The 21,959-nt window shown below is 38.3% G+C and overlaps 1 protein-coding gene across 1 annotated transcript in view; it reads left to right on the forward strand.

Moving 5' to 3' along the window:
• The window catches only part of LOC147712441 (uncharacterized), a 116,218-nt gene extending 95,171 nt beyond the window's left edge, over positions 1 to 21,047 (forward strand). The window contains exons 7-8 of the mRNA XM_086923115.1: positions 17,645 to 17,812; positions 19,715 to 21,047. Of these exons, the coding sequence (XP_086779241.1) occupies positions 17,645 to 17,812; positions 19,715 to 20,754 (1,208 nt within the window). The 3' untranslated portion in view covers positions 20,755 to 21,047. The remainder of the gene's footprint in view (positions 1 to 17,644; positions 17,813 to 19,714) is intronic.
• Positions 21,048 to 21,959: the final 912 nt, after the last annotated feature.

A 21,959-nucleotide genomic window follows, 5' to 3' on the forward strand; every position in this document is an offset into this window, starting at 1 on the left:
GGGAGGGGTGTTTATCTAGTTGTGGGTCTATGACAGCGTTGAAGTCCCCCCCTAGAATGGTCTCACCCTCGGGGAGAGTTAAAAGGAAGTCCCCTAGTCTCGGGAGGTGGACCAAATGCAAAGCCGGTGGAATATACACTGATAATAGATTGAAGAGTTTCCCCTCCCATTGCCCCTGCACGGCCGCGAAGCAGCCCTGGTCGTCGGTTTTGATTGATAGGGGCATGAATCGTGAGTTTTTCTGTACTAAAATGCCGGACCCCCTGGAGCCGGACGTGAAAGCTGAGTGGGCCCACATTTTGTAACCTCGCCTATCCAAGGCCTTCGTGGCTCCCCCCACCAGGTGTATTTCTTCCAACAGGGCCACAGTAGGCCGCAGACGCTTAATAGCAGTCAATACCAGACCCCGCTTCACCTTGTCCCCCAAGCCTCTCACATTCCAGGACAACAAGGTCATAGGTGGGCATTGTGTGTCAGAGGGATTCACTCCCCCCGTCGGTACGGGATTGTTAGCCATCGGGGAGTATTAGGTACGTGTTGTAGTGCCCCAGAGATGTAACCGGTCTATCGGCTGCGTCGTCGCGCAGCAAGGCGTTCAGAAGCATCATGGGGGCATCGTGTCACTGTCCGTTCCCAGCAATGTGTCCTGAATCCCATAAGTACTGTAACATTGTCCAAGACCCTTTGTGCACATTCCTAACATAAACAGTTCAGAACAAACCCCCCTCCCTGCCCCCCTGCTTAACCGACCTCCAACTGCCCCCCACCCCAACTGAGCAGAGTGCTTTACGCATCCCAAAACCAGAGTACTTGCGTGTAGGGGGGAGAGCGTCTCCCCGGGTTGGCGGCTCCCCTGTAGGCTCTCGGGGTTGCCCTGCCAGAGTCAACGTGCAGCTATAAAACACCAAGTTAGGTCGGTGATCGGCGAGCTCGTTCAGTTCAGTGTCCGTAGCCGGAGTCATACATTTTCACCTCCCCCTTCGAATCCATGGGAAGGCGAGCGTTCTGCACCCTCCACACGTTCAGATGCCTGCGAGCCATTTCTGCTGCCTCCTCTGCGATCTTGATCCGGTCTATTCGTCCTGCGCTGTCGTCCAACGGTGTGCCAGCCCTCCAGCCAGTCCCGGGCCGCGTCCGGGGAATCGAAGAACCATACTTTTTTGTCTGCTACCACTCGTAGTTTGCCCGGGAATACCATCGAGTATGGAAGTTCTTTCTCTCTCAAGGTTTTCTTGACTTCCAGGAACGTTCTCCTCTTCCTAGACACCTCCGCTGTATAGTCCGGGAAGAATGCAATTTTCGAGTTCTGAATCTGAATGGCCGGCGCCACTCTTGCGGCCTGTAAAATGGCGTCCCGATCTCGGAAATTGAACAATCTCGCCAGTATTGGTCGTGGCGGGCCTCCCGTCCTGGGTTTCCCTCCCGGAACACTGTGGGCCCTTTCGACCGAGAAAAAGTTCGACAGGCCTTTCGGCTGGAGACGAGTTTTCACCAACTCTTCCACATATAAGTCCAGGGCCCCAGTGTCCTCCGATTCCGGGACACCTAAAATACGGACATTATTGCGTCGTGAGCGACCTTCCTGGTCATCCAGTTTGTCCCGGAGCAGTTTATTGTCAGTTTGCAGGCGTTCCATAGCTATCTGCAGGTCGGACACATCTTCGACCAGCGATTTCGTGACCACTTCGACCTGTTTGACCCGCTTGTTCATTTTCTGCAAATCCGCCCTGATTAGGGTGACTTCAGTCGCCGTGGCCCCCACTGTTTCTTGTACTTGCGCCAGCGCCGCCAGGACATGGTCCAGCGTGGCTTTCCTCACCACCTCGGCTTCTGCCATTTTCCCCCCAACGGTTTTGCGCTGGTCCTGGGAGGGTGAGCGTCTCTCATAAGCAAATTTGTCCAACTTGGCCTGGGTTGTTGTGTTCTTGGGGCCCCTGTGCGACATGGCGCGGTTTCTGTTGAGGCGGCTCACTGGCTTTCCCGGTCGTCCACGCCGGGTAATGGCGGCGGTGAGCCACAAGTGCGCGACGTCTTCCGCGCCTCCGTCAGAAAGATGCTCGTCTGAGGAGGGTCGACAGGCGACTGCAGAGTGTGCTCTTGAGCTTGGGTCACTGTGGGGAGTTTGCGTGAGTCTTCAGGGTGATGCAATGGATGAGCCGACACTTCCTGTCCCTCGGCCCCGGCTTCAGGTCGCTTCCGGCCGGGTCCGACCAAACTGTGGCTCCGCGGCTTCGCGGTCGAGTGCAGGCCCGGCTCCTCTACCGTCTCCAGCCAGAGGGAACGTGCTCATTCGGTCTGTCGCCGCCCCAAAAAGTTCTGGAGATGCTCGCAGCACGGACTCCGGGTCCGGTCCACCCTTTGTAGCCGGAGTAGATCAGGATATTTGTACGAATTGATGCCGAAAGCCGCCTTTACCCGGGAGCCTCCCTAAGCTGCAGCCGCCATCGTTGGCTGCTAGCCACGCCCCCCGTATATCCTGTTTAGCTCTCAAATTGAAGGACATGCCTGTATCAGGGCTGGACGGAGTAAGGTATCGGTGGCTCTCGAAGTGATGCGTTGCCTTTTCAGGATTTGTAATGCAAAGCAAAAAAAATTAATAAAAACAGATTTGAAAAAAAAGGGATGTTACAAGTCAGAATTGTTCGGGGGGGAAACAGGTGATCGGTATGTCTGGGTGGAAAACTGTTATGTGAGAGGGAATGGTCAGGAGTAAAATGTTTTTTTTTTAAGTTTGAGTTTATTAAAGAACAAACAAGTGAAAAAAACAGTCAAGATGATAAAGCCATGCAAATTATACAATGAAAAAAGAAATGATAAGAAACACAAAGCATATAAGAATGAATGAGAAATATAATCAAATTATGCATATAGAAAGAACACCGTAAGCATAACAATATCTGAAAAATGAAGAAAATATACAATATAACAAATAAAAAGTAAATGATAATCAATTAGACAAATTAATAATAGGCATTGGGGGAATCAAGGTGGTTTCTGTACTTCATTGGATCTGGTATGAGAGGTGGTGATTGAGGGGGCAATTAAGGATAAGTAATTTACCAAAGGTAGCCAAAGGAGATCTCTTTTGATTGCCAGGGAGATGGGAGAAACATAATTAGTGTCAAGACGGTGATGAAAGCAAACCGAATTCCACCAAGAGCGAAATGTAACGTTATTAGCCTGTTTCCAACTGGAAGTGAAGAGATGAAAGGCAATAGCTATCAAAAGGTCAATGAGTACGTAATGTTTTGAAGGTTGAGGATAAATAGGAGAAAGAGAACCTAGAAAGATGTGAGTAATGGAGAAAGGGATTCGAAATTGAAAAATCTTTTGAATTTGAGACCAAACAAGTATCCAAAACTGAAGTATAGGGGGACAATCACATAGCATATGCTTTAAATCTGCAATAGGACATGAGCAAGACCAACAAGTAGAGGGAGTGTCTGGTGAAAATATCGATAAAATCAATGGAGTAAATAAAATTAGGAGTAAAATGTTAGGATGATGTTTAGGACATGATAGCTTGTGCATCTCAGTCGCTGGTTCTGTGGGTTAGCTTAGTTTACTCCCAATAAAGTGGCCTTTTGCACAATTTGAATGTTGTGTTGTAGTGTTTCCACCACAAAATCGGCTTTGTTGCCAGTGAGATTCTTAAACAGGTTTCTTCACTTCCTAGCTACATTTCGTGGTAAATAAATCTTCACTGCAGACCTAGGGTAAAACGGAAACTTTGTGGCACTATATTGTGTTTTGGACTTTCAGCTATTCGTATATAAATTTGACAGAAAAGTTTCAACAATGATGCTCTGGGCAGCACAACGACAACGCATTGCTGCATCAACGGAGTCTGGTGGTGACACAGTGACCTGACTGTGTAGAAAAGCTCGACGTGTCATGCTGTCGATGTGGACGCTTTGAACGATACAAGCTACTTCTTCAGCACACCCTGCATGGCTTCTGTAGCCGGCCTGCCCTCCATTTCTGTTGGGCCGAACTTTGGATTTGCATAGGACCCTTGCAACCTCAAGTAACCTTTTGACCATTAGTGGCTTTTAAGAACTGTTTTTGCCTTTAATCTTTAAAAATTAATATCTCAACTTCTACTTATTGGATTTTTTTGTTTTGGTTTTGTTTTAATGAGATTAATATTCTCTATTTTTTAAACTCGGTAACTGGACATAATATCGACTACATAATATCGAATGGACAAAATATCGACGGAAAAATATCGACATTAACTAAATATCGACTATAGGAATATCGTTGGACAAAATATCGACTGTAAAAATGACCCAAAAATATCGAATACAAAATTATCGACTCAAAAATATCGACCAGACAAAATATCGAAATATAGTGAAAGTAAAAAATATCGAGAAAATGTTAGAAAATATTGATTTTATAAAATAATATATATATAATATATAAATAAATAGTAGTTAATGTTTAGGAGCGGGTTGTGGGTTTATAGGGGAATAGGGTGGGAAGTAATTTAATAATAATTAATTATTTAATATATGTTTGGTAATTGTTTTAATTGGTAATTAATTAATATTAATTAGTTAATTGTTTAATTGATTATTTAGCATATAATTTAATTGATTAATTGATTAATTAATTATTAATAATTATAGTGAAAGTAAAACATTTAGAGAAAATGTTAGAAAATATTGATTTTATAAAATAATATATATATAATATATAAATAAATAGTAGTTAATGTTTAGGAGCGGGTTGTGGGTTTATAGGGGAATAGGGTGGGAAGTAATTTAATAATAATTAATTATTTAATATATGTTTGGTAATTGTTTTAATTGGTAATTAATTAATATTAATTAGTTAATTGTTTAATTGATTATTTAGCATATAATTTAATTGATTAATTGAGTAATTATTTATTAATAATTATTATTTTTATAAATTGATTTGTATATGATTTTAATTGATATTTTGGTTATTAATTATTAATAATTAGCGATTTATTTTATTAAGAATTAGCATATTATTTACATATATAAATTGCTAACACATTAATTATAATTAGTTAATGATGTAATTAATATATTGCATATAATTTAAAATACTTAATTGGTAATTAATTTATAATAATGACTTAATTACATTAATTGGATACATTGAAATGTAATGTGTTAATTTATGTTGATGTTAATTAATTAATTGGAATAAAACAATATTAATTAATCAAAATTATTATTATAGCTAATGTGATAATATATTTTATTATTGTTTTTGTAAAATATTTTTTTTTATATTATATATTCATATTTAATGTTGTGTTCATTATTATTTATAGTGTTCTGGCTCAGTTTCATAGTTTTTGTTATAGGTTAATTTTTTAGGGTTCAGGGTCAGTTTTCAGTTTGTGGGTAAAGGGGTCTTTGTAGGGTTCAGGGTCAGTTTTCAGTTTGTGGGGAAAGGAGTATTTGTAGGGTTCAGGGTCAGTTTTCAGTTTGTGGGTAAAGGGGTATTTGTAGGGTTCAGGGTCAGTTTTCAGTTTGTGGGTAAAGGGGTATTTGTAGGGTTCAGGGTCAGTTTTCAGTTTGTGGGGAAAGGAGTATTTGTAGAGTTCAGGGTCAGTTTTCAGTTTGTGGGTAAAGGGGTATTTGTAGGGTTCAGGGTCACTGTTCAGTTTGTGGGTAAAGGAGTTTTTTTAAGGTTCAGGGTCAGTTTTCAGTTTGTGGGTGAAGGGGTATTTGTAGGGTTCAGGGTAAGTTTTCAGTTTGTGGGTAAAGGGGTATTTGTAGGGTTCAGGGTCAGTTTTCAGTTTGTGGGGAAAGGAGTATTTGTAGGGTTCAGGGTCAGTTTTCAGTTTGTGGGTAAAGGAGTTTTTTTGATGTTCAGGGTCAGTTTTCAGTTTGTGGGTGAAGGGGTATTTGTAGGGCTCAGGGTCAGTTTTCAGTTTGTGGGTAAAGGGGTATTTGTAGGGTTCAGGGTCAGTTTTCAGTTTGTGGGGAAAGGAGTATTTGTAGGGTTCAGGGTCAGTTTTCAGTTTGTGGGTGAAGGGGTATTTGTAGGGTTCAGGGTCAGTTTTCAGTTTGTGGGTAAAGGGGTATTTGTAGGGTTCAGGGTCAGTTTTCAGTTTGTGGGGAAAGGAGTATTTGTAGGGTTCAGGGTCAGTTTTCAGTTTGTGGGTAGAGGAGTTTTTTTGAGGTTCAGGGTCAGTTTTCAGTTTGTGGGTGAAGGGGTATTTGTAGGGTTCTGGGTCAGTTTTCAGTTTGTGGGGAAAGGAGTATTTGTAGGGTTCAGGGTCAGTTTTCAGTTTGTGGGGAAAGGAGTATTTGTAGGGTTCAGGGTCAGTTTTCAGTTTGTGGGTAGAGGAGTTTTTTTGAGGTTCAGGGTCAGTTTTCAGTTTGTGGGTGAAGGGGTATTTGTAGGGTTCTGGGTCAGTTTTCAGTTTGTGGGGAAAGGAGTATTTGTAGGGTTCAGGGTCAGTTTTCAGTTTGTGGGTAAAGGGGTATTTGTAGGGTTCAGGGTCAGTTTTCAGTTTGTGGGTAAAGGAGTATTTGTAGGGTTCAGGGTCAGTTTTTAGTTTGTGGGTAAAGGGGTATTTGTAGGGTTCAGGGTCAGTTTTCAGTTTGTGGGTAAAGGGGTATTTGTAGGGTTCAGGGTCAGTTTTCAGTTTGTGGGTAAGGGGTATTTGTAGGGTTCAGGGTCAGTTTTCAGTTTGTTGATAAAGGGGTATTTGTAGGGTTCAGGGTCACTTTTGGCCTTTAGGGTGAAGGGGTCTTTTTAGTGTTTTGGGACAGTTTTGGGTATTTTAGAGTGCTGATGTATAGTGTAACTTAACACTGATATATTAAATCTATTACACGAAAATAGCTATTATTATAACTTTACATTAGTACGCTTTATTTTGATCAAAAAAATATATGTATTAGCATGTTTCCAGACAGTAGCTAGAGTGGAGTTGGAATTCTAATTATTAATTGGTTGGTGTCCAGCACCATCAGTAATATTACCTACACTGGAGTTGGATTAATAAAAAAACATTGGTCAGTCTCCACCACATTTTATGGTAGTACCTTGAGTGTAGTAGGAATAGTAAATATTTTTTGCTAGTGTCTTGCAGCTTCTATGATATTAGATTGACTGGAGTAGTAATAATACATATAAAATTGGTCAGTGTGCAGCACATTTGTATACATTTGTTCATTACTGTATTTTAATATTAAAAATTAATGCAACATAGATGTTTTCAAATAACTTTATTAAACAATTTTTTGATTTTTTATTGTGTACTACAATACAATCACAAAGAAATATAACATCAAATTTTTTTGACTTTTATTATTCACAGAATAACATCTTTACATTTATATACATGTTGTCAATGTAAAAAAAAAATTTGATTACTACATTCTTTCTGTAAATTTTACATATTCCCATCAGTCACTTACAATTTAAAGAATTTATATAGAAATACATAAAACAATGATTTGTTATACATTTCTTACATTAATATTTAATAATTTTAATATTAAATATTAATATAATAAAATATATAATACATTTTTCTTTTTAACAAGTAACATGACTATTATTACATTTGTTAGGATAACTTGAAATACAAAAAAAAATTTCTTTGGTGTATATTTCACAAAATGTTGTTTTTACATAAAACATATAAATCGATTTGGTTGTAAAGTTTATAATTGTATAGGGAAACAATATGTTTAATTATAATATCTGGTATTGACCAAATATTAGTAAAGCAATTATATACTTTTGTTATAGTTAGACATAATTATAAAACTGTTTGTAATAATTAATAAAAATGATAATTATTTTATTAATTATTATTATTATTAATTAATAAACATAAACATTTTTTATTATTAACAAAAATATATACATTCACAGATAAAATAGATACTTTTTTTCAGGCCATTCTTTATATACAAAATGGTTCTAATTGTTATATTAATAACAATAAATAAGTTATATTATTTATCATTATTAATTATTAGCATAAACATTTATAATGTTTTATTAAAATTATACACAAAATTATTCATATAAATATACACCATAAGAAATTATTTACATCTTTTATTCAAAGTCTTACATAATTATTTAATATTATTAATATATAATAAATATTATATATTAATTTCTATTAAATATATTTATTTTTGTTAATAAAGGAAAATTGTCATGAGTATAGTGTATTAATTTGTTACATTATACATGTGTATGTATTATATATTTTCCATATGACATTGTTTATTCTATTATCCTTTTACACAAATGGGTTAAGGGGACTACTTTTTTACCGCGTAAGGTTATTGCGCTCCATTCAGGACTGGAGAAGCTCGCGGTTGGGAGTTGCTTCGCGTGGAGAGAGGTAAGGTTATTTTTAACTACAAATTATAAGTAAGTGGTCATGTTTGAGGGTATAATCGAACTCTGTAGTGTTTTTTGGTGTATGTATTAATAGTTTAAGTAGCATTTTGGTGAAAAGTCTCCGTTATGGATGTGTCGTGCTTTTTTTACTTCAAGTCTAATTTTAAGTGTTCGGAAATGTCTTCTTACATGGTTAATGTTAATGGTTAGTATATTTACAAATGTGAAGGGGGTATTTGTGGGTGGCTTTCGTTATGTATGTTATTTTACAGGTTTCGGTTCCTCGCATGAAAACTACATGGAAGGAAGCGTGTTTTTTAACGGAGAAACAAACGTTTAAGTTATTATGCTTATATTTTGACATTCTTTCTCCTATTTTTCGTGTTTGCCAGGAGCGGTTTTTACACTTTTTAAACCTTTTTCGGGTTTTTTTGAGGGTTTCGATTCGGATTGATACATTGATATGCGTGACCGTTTTTTTAAAATAGTGTGTATATAACTTTAAATCCTAAAGTGTCCACACTACTGTTTTCGGGATTTCCTGGAGCGTTTTTTTACGTTTTACTTTTTATTTTCGGGTTTTTGAGGGTTTCCCATATTGGAATAGTAAGATATTGGATTGGATTGTATGGATTGATTTTTCCTTGATTGCGTCTCTCAAGTCCAAAAATTGTAAGTATTTATTTTACAATTTTGATTGGGTGGGAAATGTCGATTTTTAATGTTATGTGTATGTTATAAAAAATTATAAACATTGCATATTTGTTACGAATTTTTTTAAATAAATTTAAAAAGTTTGTCAAACAAATATGTTTTATTTATAATTCATTATATATGTGTATGACATGTAATTTTTATTATTATTGTAAGAAGACATTCGTATATTTACTTTACATTTATTTAGAGGAGACTTTTTGCTATTATTGCCAGGTATTCTAATCCTCTAGTTGTAGGGTATAATGTGACTTGACTTTGAAGTAGTCGGAACATTTGTTGGGTTTGTTTAGTGAGTTTTGGACCTATTTGTGACACTGATTGTTCCATTCTTAGTTCCTGATAGCTTTGTTCTTTTTTCAAAGCTTCTAGAAGGTTATGGAATGTGGGTTTGCCTCGGTTTGTAGTTGCTTGGAAAGCATTATGCCACCCTTCAACACTGTTGTTGGTTTTAGCCTCTTGGTTTAAAGTACTGAGATAGACATTCCACCAAGGGATTTGGAATTTGGGCTGGCGTCGATGTCCTGATCTGTGCAACCTTCCCACCCAAGTGTCTTCAAAATAGTCTAGCAATGGTGTTAGTTTGTCCTCATTCCTCTTATAGTATGCGCTGTCAATTAATAAATTGTAATGTTCGGCAACATCTGTAACAGGGACGTAGGCCAGGGCTATTAACTTTTTAACTTGATAGGCAAAGGTGCTATCTGTAGAGTATAGTATACTTAAAGTAGATTTTTGGAGATGCCTCCATATACTCTGATTAAAATGATAATAGCAACCCTGGATTGCTGTGTGGGGAAATGTTCTCAAAATGCTATTAATCATAGCTAATTCGAAATCAATAATTATTTTTTCTGGAAAATAATTATTGATTTCCGTTTTGAGAACATTTAAAATTTCGGTGTAAGTTGTTTGCTGTTTGTTGGGTAGCAAACAGTAAATGAAAGGTATGTTAGAATGATGGTATAAACCGTGGATGGAATACAGTTGGTAAAAAGGTTTTGGGCAGGGTTTAAATGTTCCATCCATCATCCATTGGGGACACTGTTGGATTTTTCGTAAATTACTTGCAGTTGCAAACATAATTATTCTGTTTGTACTGCTTTCATTATCAAAAAGAATAAATGTATCTTTATTGTGTGTGATGGCCATTTCGGGAGAAATAATAATTTCCTCAAAACAAGTTGGGTTGGGTTGGGTTGTGCTAGTGAGTCGTTTAGTGCGTGCAATTGTGCGTTTCAGGGAGTCAATAGAGGGTAGTTGACCTGAAGCATGGGCAGGGATTTTTACCAGTTCTTCTTTCAGGATTTGTGTGGTGGGTTTGTCACTTTGTGTGCTAGCACTTTTAATACTTTCTAAAGCATCTCTAATTTCAATTTCTGTGACATTTGGGGGATGATTATGTTCTCTAGTAAATAGCACATTAGTTTCCTCAGTAGTGGCCCTCCCATAACATTTGTTGGAGTAATATTTTGTACACTTCCAAAAAACCTTTCTACCACTTTGTCTCTCCTGATTGTACACATAACCCATGTAGCATAATAGTAATTTATTTTTCTGAGACATGACAAATTCTGCACCTTCAGTCATTTTGATTAACTTGTTCTAGGAAAGAGTAGAAAGAAACAAAATCAGAACACATTTTTTTACTTTTGTGGTGCTAACATCATTATTGATGCATTTATACTTACAGTTAATCAAAGTAGTAGTCACAGAAGCAGAAATGTCTTTTCAATGATGTTCTTGTATGTATGTCTTTATTTGCTGTTGGTATGAAAATATAGAAAAGCAACGTTAATGTTTACTTATAACAAACGTATTTCCTACTCAAAAGCAGTTGTCATTTTTGCCTACTAGTGCATTTGATGTAAACATTACATATACTTACTTGTTTAAATAGTAGAATAGTAGTAATTGCTGGAGTACATCAATTTAGTACAGGTATGATCTGTAGAGTAGATAGAATAAATAAAAGCAAAATATTATAATTTTAATACTGAACCGTTTGGAAATGTAACAGATTTAAACGTATACTAACTTCTAAATATGTCGTTTTCTTTGTTGTAGGTAGAATAGCTGTATGATGTATTCTGAATATCTGTAGAGGAAATATAAAATAGATAACATGTTGTTAAGGACATAGTCTGTGTTATTTTCGGCAGTTTTAGAGAAATGACAAGTATACTTACATTTTTTACAAGGCTATTCTTGTATATTGGTATATTTTGTGTAGGATGTTTTCATATGATATGTAGAATAGATGTATGATGTTTTCTGAATATCTGTAGAGGCAATTCAAAATATATAACATGGTGTTAAGAATATAGTTAGCGTTTTTTGTGCCCACTTTTTAGCAAATTACAATTATACTTACATTTTTCTGAAGGGTATTCTTGTGTTTTGGTATAGTTGATGTTGGATTTTTCAAATGATCTATAGGGAAGATGTAAAAACCAAGATATGTTGTTTAAAAATGTGCATTAATGAAATTGGCAGTTTTATAACAAACACATCTATACTTACATGTGTAATTAGTGTAGTTTTATCGTTTTTGCTGTAGAAATAGCACAATTTCAGGATATCTGTAAATATAATGTTTTTAAAAATTAAATACTCTTGTAAATTAGTGTTTAAAAACAGCAGTTGTTGTGTAACAGAGAATTATTATATACTTACTATCTGATTTTGCACGTGAAGAAATATGACCATTTAATAGGAAGTGTGTTGGAGTAGTTTCTATCAGAAAAGTAGGAAGACATGAAAATAAAATAAGTGTAAGACTTAGGAGATGTAAGGAAAATAGTGCACTTCTAATTTAGTTTTCTACAAAAATGCTGTGTTACTTACTTGATTAATTAGCTAGTGAGCTGGATCTTTAAAGATGTTTATTCTGCAACAAAATCTTCAAAGTGTTGGCATCTACTTTCCAGAGAGGTAGCAGCAACAAATGGTAGAATGCATGTATCCCTTTTATAGTATATGTGTTATGTGTGCTTTGATTTGATTGGTTGTAGGATGTAAGGAAGCATAGTATAGGCTAGTTTGAATTTTTTTAAGTTAATTGGAGTGTTTGTTGATGTGAGAATGGTGGTATGTGGTCATTTCCGCATTAAAGCAGGTTCGTGTTTAAATGAAATATATTTATATGTGAAAATAAGTAATACAAATGTTAGTTAAATGCAAAGAATAGTAGAAAATGATAAAATGCATGTAATAGAATGTATAGCAAATGTGGATTAATAGTAATTTTATGTAAGTAACAGGTATTATATGTGAAATGTATTTTTCAGTGAGAAATGACTTTTATTGATGATAAAGATGGTATTTTAGAAAGAAAAGTGTACAAACATGAACTCGATATTTTTTTTTTTACGATATTGTGGTAGTCTATATTTTTGTAGTCGATATTTTTGTAGTGTTAAGGCTAATTTCATGTCCAACGATATATTTGTAGTCGATATTTACTTAAGCGATATTTATGTATTCGATATAGTTAGTACTCGATATTTTTTACTCGATATTTTTGTATTTTGTGTAATAAGTATAGTAAGTCGATATTTTTGTCGTCGATAATTTGTCAACGATATTTTGGTAAGTCGATAATGTGTCCGTCGATAATATTTCAGTGATCCTTTAAACTAATATGGAGTCTATGTGTGATGTTTTCACTGCGTTACTGAAATTAAAGTGTGCACAAATGCTTTACGCATTGCCTCTTAAGTTAAGCCTCGCTGCTTTGTGTCAAGCTTCCAGAGGGTAAGCGCAAGTTAATATAAGATGTGTATCTGATTTACCCTCACTTGATTGGTGCTCCCTACTTGGACAGGGTGCATACCTCTACCAACTAGAGACCCCATTTCTAACATGATTGTTCAGCAGGGAAAGATACATTCCCATCCCAACGCTCTTGGGAAAAAGGCACAGTGTATAACATTAGACCAGAAGCAATGAGGGGAAATATTGGAACAAGCTAACAATTTTACCTCTGAAGCAGGGGGAAGGGAAACCCTACTGAACATACTTTATGCATCACATTATACTCCGATGTGATTGGCGAAAATAGGAAGTGGGAAGATCCCGGCATTCTGGAGGGGATTTGGGGAAGAGGGATCACTAACTGATGTGCTCTAGTCTTGTCCCAGATTGACAAACTTTTGTGCTATGGTATTGACAAATGTGGTGGCTTTCATTGGATCTGCTCTAGCCAAATGCCCCGAAGTGATATCACTGAGACATCTAGCACATCCAGCATCAGAATTCTAACTGAGGTCGCCTTATCTCCTATCTCTTATTTATAATTTCTTTTTAAAACATTTTCATTGATTTTACTGTGTAACACAATTTACAGCAATAATTAGTATTTGTCATTATACAAGTCATTCTGGTGATACAGATTTGGTTGAAGGTATGGATAAGTGAAAAAAGGGAAGCATCTTAAGACTTGTACAAAACAGCAATCATAGGCATATGATGATAATGACGAAAGAGAGGGGAATATATAACAATCCCAAAACTCCCTTAACCACCCCCAAACAAGTTTGGGTAGTCCTGATGTTGACCAATAATTAAGCAACATTGCGCTTAAGGGGTCCAATGTAACCCAGAAGGTGTCAGCATGTCTGAGTAAGTGCCTCCCAACTAACATATGCAGGGATAGTTCAATATCAGGGAAGGGAGGGTAATCCCCCATAGGGATATGGACACAGCACTGAAACAACAGCACTTGTCGCGGTCTCATATGTAACTATCAGCATCACCCTTAGTTCTAAGATTTCCCATGTGAACCTTATTGATGCTAGTGGACTAGTAGAGTTTACTCTATCCCCATGATTTCTCAGATACTTGTACTCAAAACTGTTTGAGTAGGACATTCCAATCAAAAGAGATTAGCTTCTTACGGGAGGCCCCTGTACTCCACCTGCCTTAGTGCTTCACCTTCAACAACAGTGCTTCACCTTCAACTGTGCCCCACCACCAGCAACTCCTCCCCCAAGGCCCTATTCTAGGAGCCCATGGAGATTCCTAGTGCTGCATAATGAATCATTTGGCCAGGAGCAGTGAAAGGCTGAGAAAGCGCTGCATCACTTTACTCTTTTTGAGTAAGGTGGGCAGACCCAGTATAAACAAGTCTACCAATGTCCAGCCCTGCACTCCCATCAGCCGCGAGAGCACAGCAGCCAAACAGTCAATCCTGGTTTTCTGGGGGCCACAACAACTACCTTTGGAGCATAAATGTCTAGAGTAACTATGGTTGAACCTGGGCATGGAGTAGCTCTCCACAGCAACAAGGGGAATGGAAAGAGACTTTTCCAAACAATAAGGATGATTGCTAGACTTCTTTAGTAATGACTGTAAAAAACTCACTTGCCTCAAGAGCCTAAAAGCCCTGAACATTTTGGATGGCTCCAAATTAGATAGTTATTATTCTATGATTTAACAACATAGGGCTGCACAGTCATGAACTCAAAAGACTTGCTGCTTGGACAGGAGGCACATCATAAGGTGAGGGGGTTTCAATGGAAGCAATGTTTGAGTGCAGGGGGAAGGGATAGTTTATTTTTTTCTTTCCAAGGTTTTCAAAACCATTCTTACCACACAGAAGGCTGTACTAGTTGTGCGGGTGAAAAAAAGTGCTAATAAAAATGTATATCAACTCAAAATTACCAGTACCTTAGGTGCAATTAAGCTATTTCATTTTTTAACATAGAGGCCTTCTTTCATGGAACTACATTTGATGCAATCTTATATTTTTTTAAAGAAATTAATAAGAGCTCCCTTGGCACTTTGGGCAGATAGAGAGCTCCTTCTTGTGCCCATGCAGTTTCCCACTTACAAGCTGCATGTCAAATGGAGGAGAGGAAACATGTTGTTGTCATGCTCAGAAATTCCTTAAAGGAATATTCATAGTTTACTGTCTTTTCCTTTGGAGTTGATCACTTAGTTTCTCTCTAGAATTGTTGCAAAGTACTCTTTTAACATTGTGTTAAAAAATGTGTGTTGTAACATGCATTGATCAGCTGCACATTTTCAAAACCTTCTTTGAAGTTGGAGGTTTGTATGTCAGAATATCGACCACTATAAAAATAAGAATAAATAGGTATATAAATACTTGCTTATCTTTACTTCACATCTACATACCTTAGATATATTCATATTGTCAATGTATCTTATGTTATGGTATACAGTTGTGCAGGGCACACTATTGCCTGGTGAGGCATCCTGGTGCTGAACATATATGAGGCAAAGTTTTGGCTAGTGGGGATCCTTAAAAAAACAGATCTTCAACTATTTGTGGAATTCAAGAACTGAGGAGGCTCATGTGTGTAGCACTTATGCAGGCATTGAACTTGATCTGGGTTCTGGATGTCTTGTCTGGGAGGGAGAGAATGAGTTGTGAGTCATTGGTGTAGGCGGGGACTTAATGTTGTGAGAGTGGATGATGCTGACTAGAGGGATCATGTATGTGTTGAAGAGGGTCTAGATTATGTAGGATCCTTGAGGAACCTCATAGAAGAGGTCGCTAGTGTATGAGGTGTACGGTGCCAGGCTGATTGACTGGCTCTTTCCAGTCAGGAAGGAGCAGATCCATCAGAGTGCGTGTCCTTCGATTACGATGCTGTGTAGGCGTTGGATGAGGATGGGGTGGGAGACAGTGAGGTTCAGAAAAAAGAGGGCTTCTATGTCTCCTCTATCCAGAGCCATGTGGATGTGACCGTGGCAGTGAGGAGGGCAATGTCTATGCTGTGTTAAGGTCTGAAAACAGACTGAGTGGTATTGAGGTGTTAGTGGCCACTGAGATATTCGGTGATGTGTCTGTTGACGATTTTCTCTAAGATCTTGGCCAGAAATAGTTGCAGTATGATCAGTCTATTGTTGGTGTACGTTGAAGGGTCGTCTGAGGGTCTTTTCAGCAATGGGAGTACAGCTGCAAATTTCCAAGCATCTGGGAAGGTTGCTGGAGCGGTGAAGGCATTCAGAATGACCTTTATCCTGGTGCCAATGGGTTTCAGTTCTCTGTAGTAGGTGAGGTGAGGGTAGCAGTCTGACTGGGCCCCTGAGTTGCTGGACTTCATGGTGACAGCAGGTTTTTTTCGGGTGATAATGGGCAATGTGGTTAGCACAGGTTTTCTGCATAAGATCGGGAGGCGTTTAGCAAGGTGTGTTGTGTCCAGTTGTGGGTTGAAGTTGCAGTAAATGGCAGTGATTTTGTTGCTAAAGAATTGAGGAATATTGTGGCAGAGGTCCTGCAAGAATGTAATCGAGATAGAAGAGGCCACTGGTGAGGTGAAATTCTTCATCATGTCAAAGATATTATTGCTTCTGTTGGTGTTGGCATTGATGCGATATGCTAGAGCTGTGCATTTTGTTGTCCTTATCATTTGTTAGTAGCTTCTCATGGCACATCAGAACATGCTCCTGTCTACATTATCCTGGCTCATTATCCATTTGTGCTTCAGTTGTATGTTGTGGATTTTCATCAGTCTGAGTTCCTTACTCCGTGTAACAACTAGCCTGGGATCGGGATCTAGATCGTTTTGTATTGCTGTGTTGGGGTTGGGGCAGGGAGTCAACAAAGGACCTAATCCAATTATTTAAACTCTTGATGGCTTTTGGGTACTGGTACTGTGTTATTTCCGGGTCAGTGGGTTTTGAGAGCGCTGCTCCTGTCCTTGTCAGTGATACAGCTCCAATTTTAGAGAATTACACTTGGACAGGGATGGGGAAGATAAATATATGTGAAGTAAAATATACCAAATCTAAAAATACCCGGAGGTAATGTTATCAATATTGGGGTAGCATCCTGGATTTGTACTTTGGGAGCCATGGTCTTTGGACTGTGAACCGGGCGATCGGACAGCCAACAAGGCCTAATGAAAATGTGTCTTCTATGTAAAGGAGAACAGTAGTGGAGAATGGGACTGGTAATGGCCATGAATATTGACAGTACATGTGAACTCCTGGCAGAGTAATATTAACCTTGATTGTGTACCATATGTTGCTTGCTTTGAAATGAAAAAACTCTAATAGTTTGTCATTTTTTTTAAAGAATAGTCAACCTATATTTAGCTGTATTTACTAACTTTCTGGATATTCCTTTTGCTGATATTCTTGCTATGCCATTTCTGTAGAATGGTACTTAGAAATCTATATTCGTTTACTTGCTTTGTGCAGTCTAGTATGATTTGATCATACTTACCAGAGTTTCTTTTTGGTTCCCAGTCCAGCCCTGTTAGCCAGACATCTCCCCAATCCACAGCGCTTCTGCAAAGTAAAAGTAGTCATATATTCCTGCCAGTCGAGACCAGGGTTTATTCACAAACAGTGACAGTTCTAGTCAGCCCACCAACCATTCAGAACTGGTATAGCACTTACAAAGTTTGTGGGTGATAAAGTAGTATTCTTCCCATAATGACTTCAGTGTCTTTCCTTTGCTTCAAAGTTGGCCCGCACAATAACATCTTGCCTATTCTAGGCAAATGAGTAATGTTCTATAACTGTCAGCATTTTGGGGACAAAGTTGAACAATTAGAAATTAACCTGCATCGTCTATGTTTTCCATTTAAAGGTTTAACTTCTGAGTCCTTCTTATCCGTAAGCAACTATAACAGACCGTCGGATACTCCGTACATCCTGAAATCTGATAAAATAACACTCCCTTCACAAGGCGACTCTGCAGACATTGCTCTGGTTCTTTATCAGACACAAGAAATGGTCAACATCTGGGATGACAAAGGTAAGAAGCAGGTGTTTAAGGTCACTATAAATCCTTGGTCATTGCACAGATTAAATACAGCAGATGAGGGCTTGCATATAGGGACGTTGGACATTTTCTGAAGTTCTGCTGACCCCGATTGCCTCCTATGGTTAGTGAAGAGCCAGTCACGTGTTAGAAAATTTTGACACATGAATAATGTGTTCCCAGTCCTTTTCAGAGGCATCAGTTTGGCCAGAGGTTTTGCCCTTTGATTCATTTGGTGGGCCTATCATTCGCTTAAAACTGCACTCTGTAACTAGCATCTAGTCAAGCAGTCTATCCTATATGAATAAGTATAAGTATCAGCGTGTTTGTGTGTGTTTTAAGATGTTGATGCAGTATTTGTCTCACAGCAGACATTGATGAAGCTGATGGTCTCTTCTTTAGTGACCATTGAAGCTCTTTTATACAGTGTGCTGATATTTTATCTGTGATGAAGGGAGCTGCACCGATAAGTAGAAGTGCCAAAGATATACAGTTCTTCAGAAGAGTGTTTACTGATGTTAAATATCTTTATGAGTGCATACCGTCCCACTTCCCCAAGGTTCCAAGTTAGTCCACTCCACATATTCAATATGCATATCTACTAACTCTCCAGCATGTCTCCATAAAGCAAATCTTCCAAGATAAGTTGCCCTTGTGAATTTCAGTGGGATCTGACATCTTGTAACTAACACCTTCAGAGGTGGGCACAACCTCCCACTACTTTCATTTTATTTATACTGTTGTGGTTCAGTACTTTAGACCATTTTCATTTCATCTGTCGCTTAGATGAAGGGATAACTAAGTCAAATTCTAATGCAAGTTTATGGATCTGCTTCCGCCCACACAAGCCTCCTGGAGTTGGTGCTACCATTATCTTGATTTGACAATGCTTGCTCCCTAGGCTACTTCTAGCTGCAAGACAGTCTATGTTTAAAAATGACTCCCATCTGGGGCATAAATTGTGCGTTGGGCTGTAGAGCAGGAAAGGCACATCAGAGCAAATCATAAAATTCTCACTAACCCAAGGATGAATGATTGTAAACACATATTTCAAAAAACCTTCTCATCCCAAGAAGAGAGCACGTCTTAATAGATTAAAGAGAATACAAAACAAAAAGGCTGAAGGCACGTAAACAAATTAAGAATTATGCACACATTAGATGAAAAAGAGAGAATTCTAACACATCAGTAAGATAGTCTGATGAGAATAGTATTGCATATTTTTATATCCTGGGACGAGAATGCATGCTCACTTCAGAGGAGCTATGGAGGGGTGCACAGACAAGTTGGGCAAGGTTCTCATGTATTAGGTCTGAATGAGGGTTGGTTATGCATTACTTTATTCTAAATATGTGAAATTTAAATTAGAAGATATGCTGCGGGCCTCTAGGCCATCTGCAAGTTTGCTTCCACCAAGAGAGGATAATTCTCTGTTTAGACAAAGGGAAAACAAAAAACAACACAGGTCCAAAGGTGGAATGAAGAGAAATGTGTCAAATGAGGCTTTTACAAACTTGTGGTTTGACACAAATAATGAGCAACTGTATTTGACAGTTATGGTCTACTATGTATGCACACTCTGAGCGTTTCTTACCCCTTACCCCTTATTTACCATTTCATAAAAAAAAAAATTAAAGATCAACTCCTAAATTTGAGGTTCACAAGTTGTACCCCTATTGTGAGTTCCTATTGCTTACAATCCTTGTTGACATACTGTCAAAATTACACAATGAAGGAGGAATTATGTGATCTTTAACGGTAATTAAAAGGTTTGGAAGCCTTAAAATATGGAAGAGAAGCTTCTTAAAACAGCCGGGACTTACATAAAGGACATGTTTGCAGTATGAATAGGGATGTATGAGCTTTGGACTCAAGTGTATTTGTCTTGTTTTCTAGGGAGCGGAGCAGCGCGAGGTGTCTCCTTCTGGAAAGCTGACCACTGCTGCAGCCTGGGCCACATCGCCGTTGATAATTACAATAAGCCATCTGGAGTATTTGCAAAGGAGATTAAGGAAGGGACTCTGGTGAAGCCTACCTCCTTTGTCCAGGTTTGGACAGATAGGGGTTCGGGAGCTAATAGAAATTGTGCTCTTTGGCGTCCTGTGTGTCCCCCCGGTTATGTAGCCCTAGGCTATGCAGCAACAGGGAACTATGCAGCACCTTCCGCTGATGACTTCCGCTGTGTTGAAGCAAAGTATGTAACTCCGGCACAGTGGACCTGGGTTTGGAATGATGCTGGAAGTGGGGCAAAGGATGATGTCACCATCTGGAAAGCATCTCCAATAAATCCAGAAGGTCAAACCCTCAATGCTATGTCTGCTATTAAAAGGCACGGGGACATGGATATCCCAGCATACGTGCTGAAGAGCAAGTACGTTTTAGTCCATAATAGCAAGCCCACCAAAAAAGTAGTCCTTTATGATATTAAATATAACTTCAATGATAAGAAAATATTGAGAACAGAGCCCTTACAATTGAGTGCCCGAACCAAAGTGCAGAACTGTGCTGCTCCCGAAGGTAGCCCACCTGTTTATGCTGAAAGGCAGTTGTCCTTTACTATTGAAACAGAATCTAGCTGGAGCTTTGAATCCTCCATTGAGATAGGAGTTAGCGTTGAGGTAAGTGCAGGCATCCCAGGTCTTGGAGATATATCTGTTTCCGCTTCTGTCACCACCACTTTTACTGTGGGTACCGCAGGTAGGCGAATGGAGTCAAGGACTGACAGTATTAATGCCAAACTTGAAGCTAGGCCTAAGTACTCTGTGGAATACTTTGTCACAGGAACGCGCTACACTGCTGACATACCCTGGACAGGAAAAATGAGAACTATCTTTGAGGATGACACAATAAATGTCCAAGATGTCAAGGGGGAATATATCGGGGTGCAGGTGGCTGAGATTATTGTGAGCGCTGATGCACCAATCCGCTGTGGTTAAATAATTACATCACATCCTTGCAGCTTTAAATCATTTGGGGGTGGTCTGGACAGTCTCTAGTCATGTGCATAGACCCCTACATTTACTTATGAGTAATTTAGTGATGTGTTTTCTGTTGTATACATGATCCACTCTATATCACCCAGCAATGAATTAATTCATATTTCCATCTTCATGCACTGACAACCGGTGAAGTGCACACACACTCTGTGCAGTCTTCACCGTTTGTATTTGACCTTTTATATAAAAACGCAATGTGCAGTGCCAATAAAATACCAGGAGACGTTTAAAAATCATGTATGCGTGTATCTTTCTTGGCAGATTAACTTCTATTACCTAGTATGCGTTTGCAAACAGACTGCAGTTTGTTGCAGTTTATGTAGAGAGCACCTTAGATGTAAATGGCTCATTATTAGTGTCTCCTCTGTAGACTCTAGGTGAAACTATCAACAGTGGTGCTCAAGAATGTGTGTTCAGACCAAAACTGATGCCTATGCACTAGATGATGATGTAAATCTATGCTATGAAAGTATTGGGAATAATCAATAGTGAGGCCTCAAATAAACAGATTGCCTGAAGTTATTTCCTGAATTGTTTGCATTGATAGTTTAGTAGAACTTGAAGTCCACAAGATAATGCTTAAAACGTATGCTCACCCAAGTGGCCATTTAGTGCTTAGAGTGCTTGAGGAATGAGTTGAAGGAGAATTTATGCAAGAAAGACCTAACAGAAAAGATACAAAGTTCAAAATGGATAGAGCCAATGGTTCGACCAAATAAAAACAACTGAACACTCTGGATGTGTGCTGACCTCCATGACCTTAGTATCAACATTTAATGCTAAACATATCAGGGAAGTTTTGTTACTTTAGGAAATAGGGATGAATACCACCTTAGATATGGTATTTGCGTACCCCAAAAGTGTCTTGCATAACGATTAATGTCACCTGATATATTTTATCATTGAAAGGATCCTACTGGTTCAGAAGAATACCACTTTATCTAACCTAGCTTTGACCATTTTCAAACAAATGACAGATACCCTATTTACATGAGGATAAGGAGTAACATGTTTTCAACATGAGGTATTAGTGTATGTCAAGAACAGAATGTTTCAAGATGAGAGATTTCAGAGTTTTTTGATGATCTTGAAAGCAAAATGAATGACTTTGAAGGGCAAATGTATGAGTGATAGATTGTCCAAGT

Source organism: Lissotriton vulgaris, chromosome 5 (assembly GCF_964263255.1).
Source record: "Lissotriton vulgaris chromosome 5, aLisVul1.2, whole genome shotgun sequence".
Classification (NCBI taxonomy): domain Eukaryota; kingdom Metazoa; phylum Chordata; class Amphibia; order Caudata; family Salamandridae; genus Lissotriton; species Lissotriton vulgaris.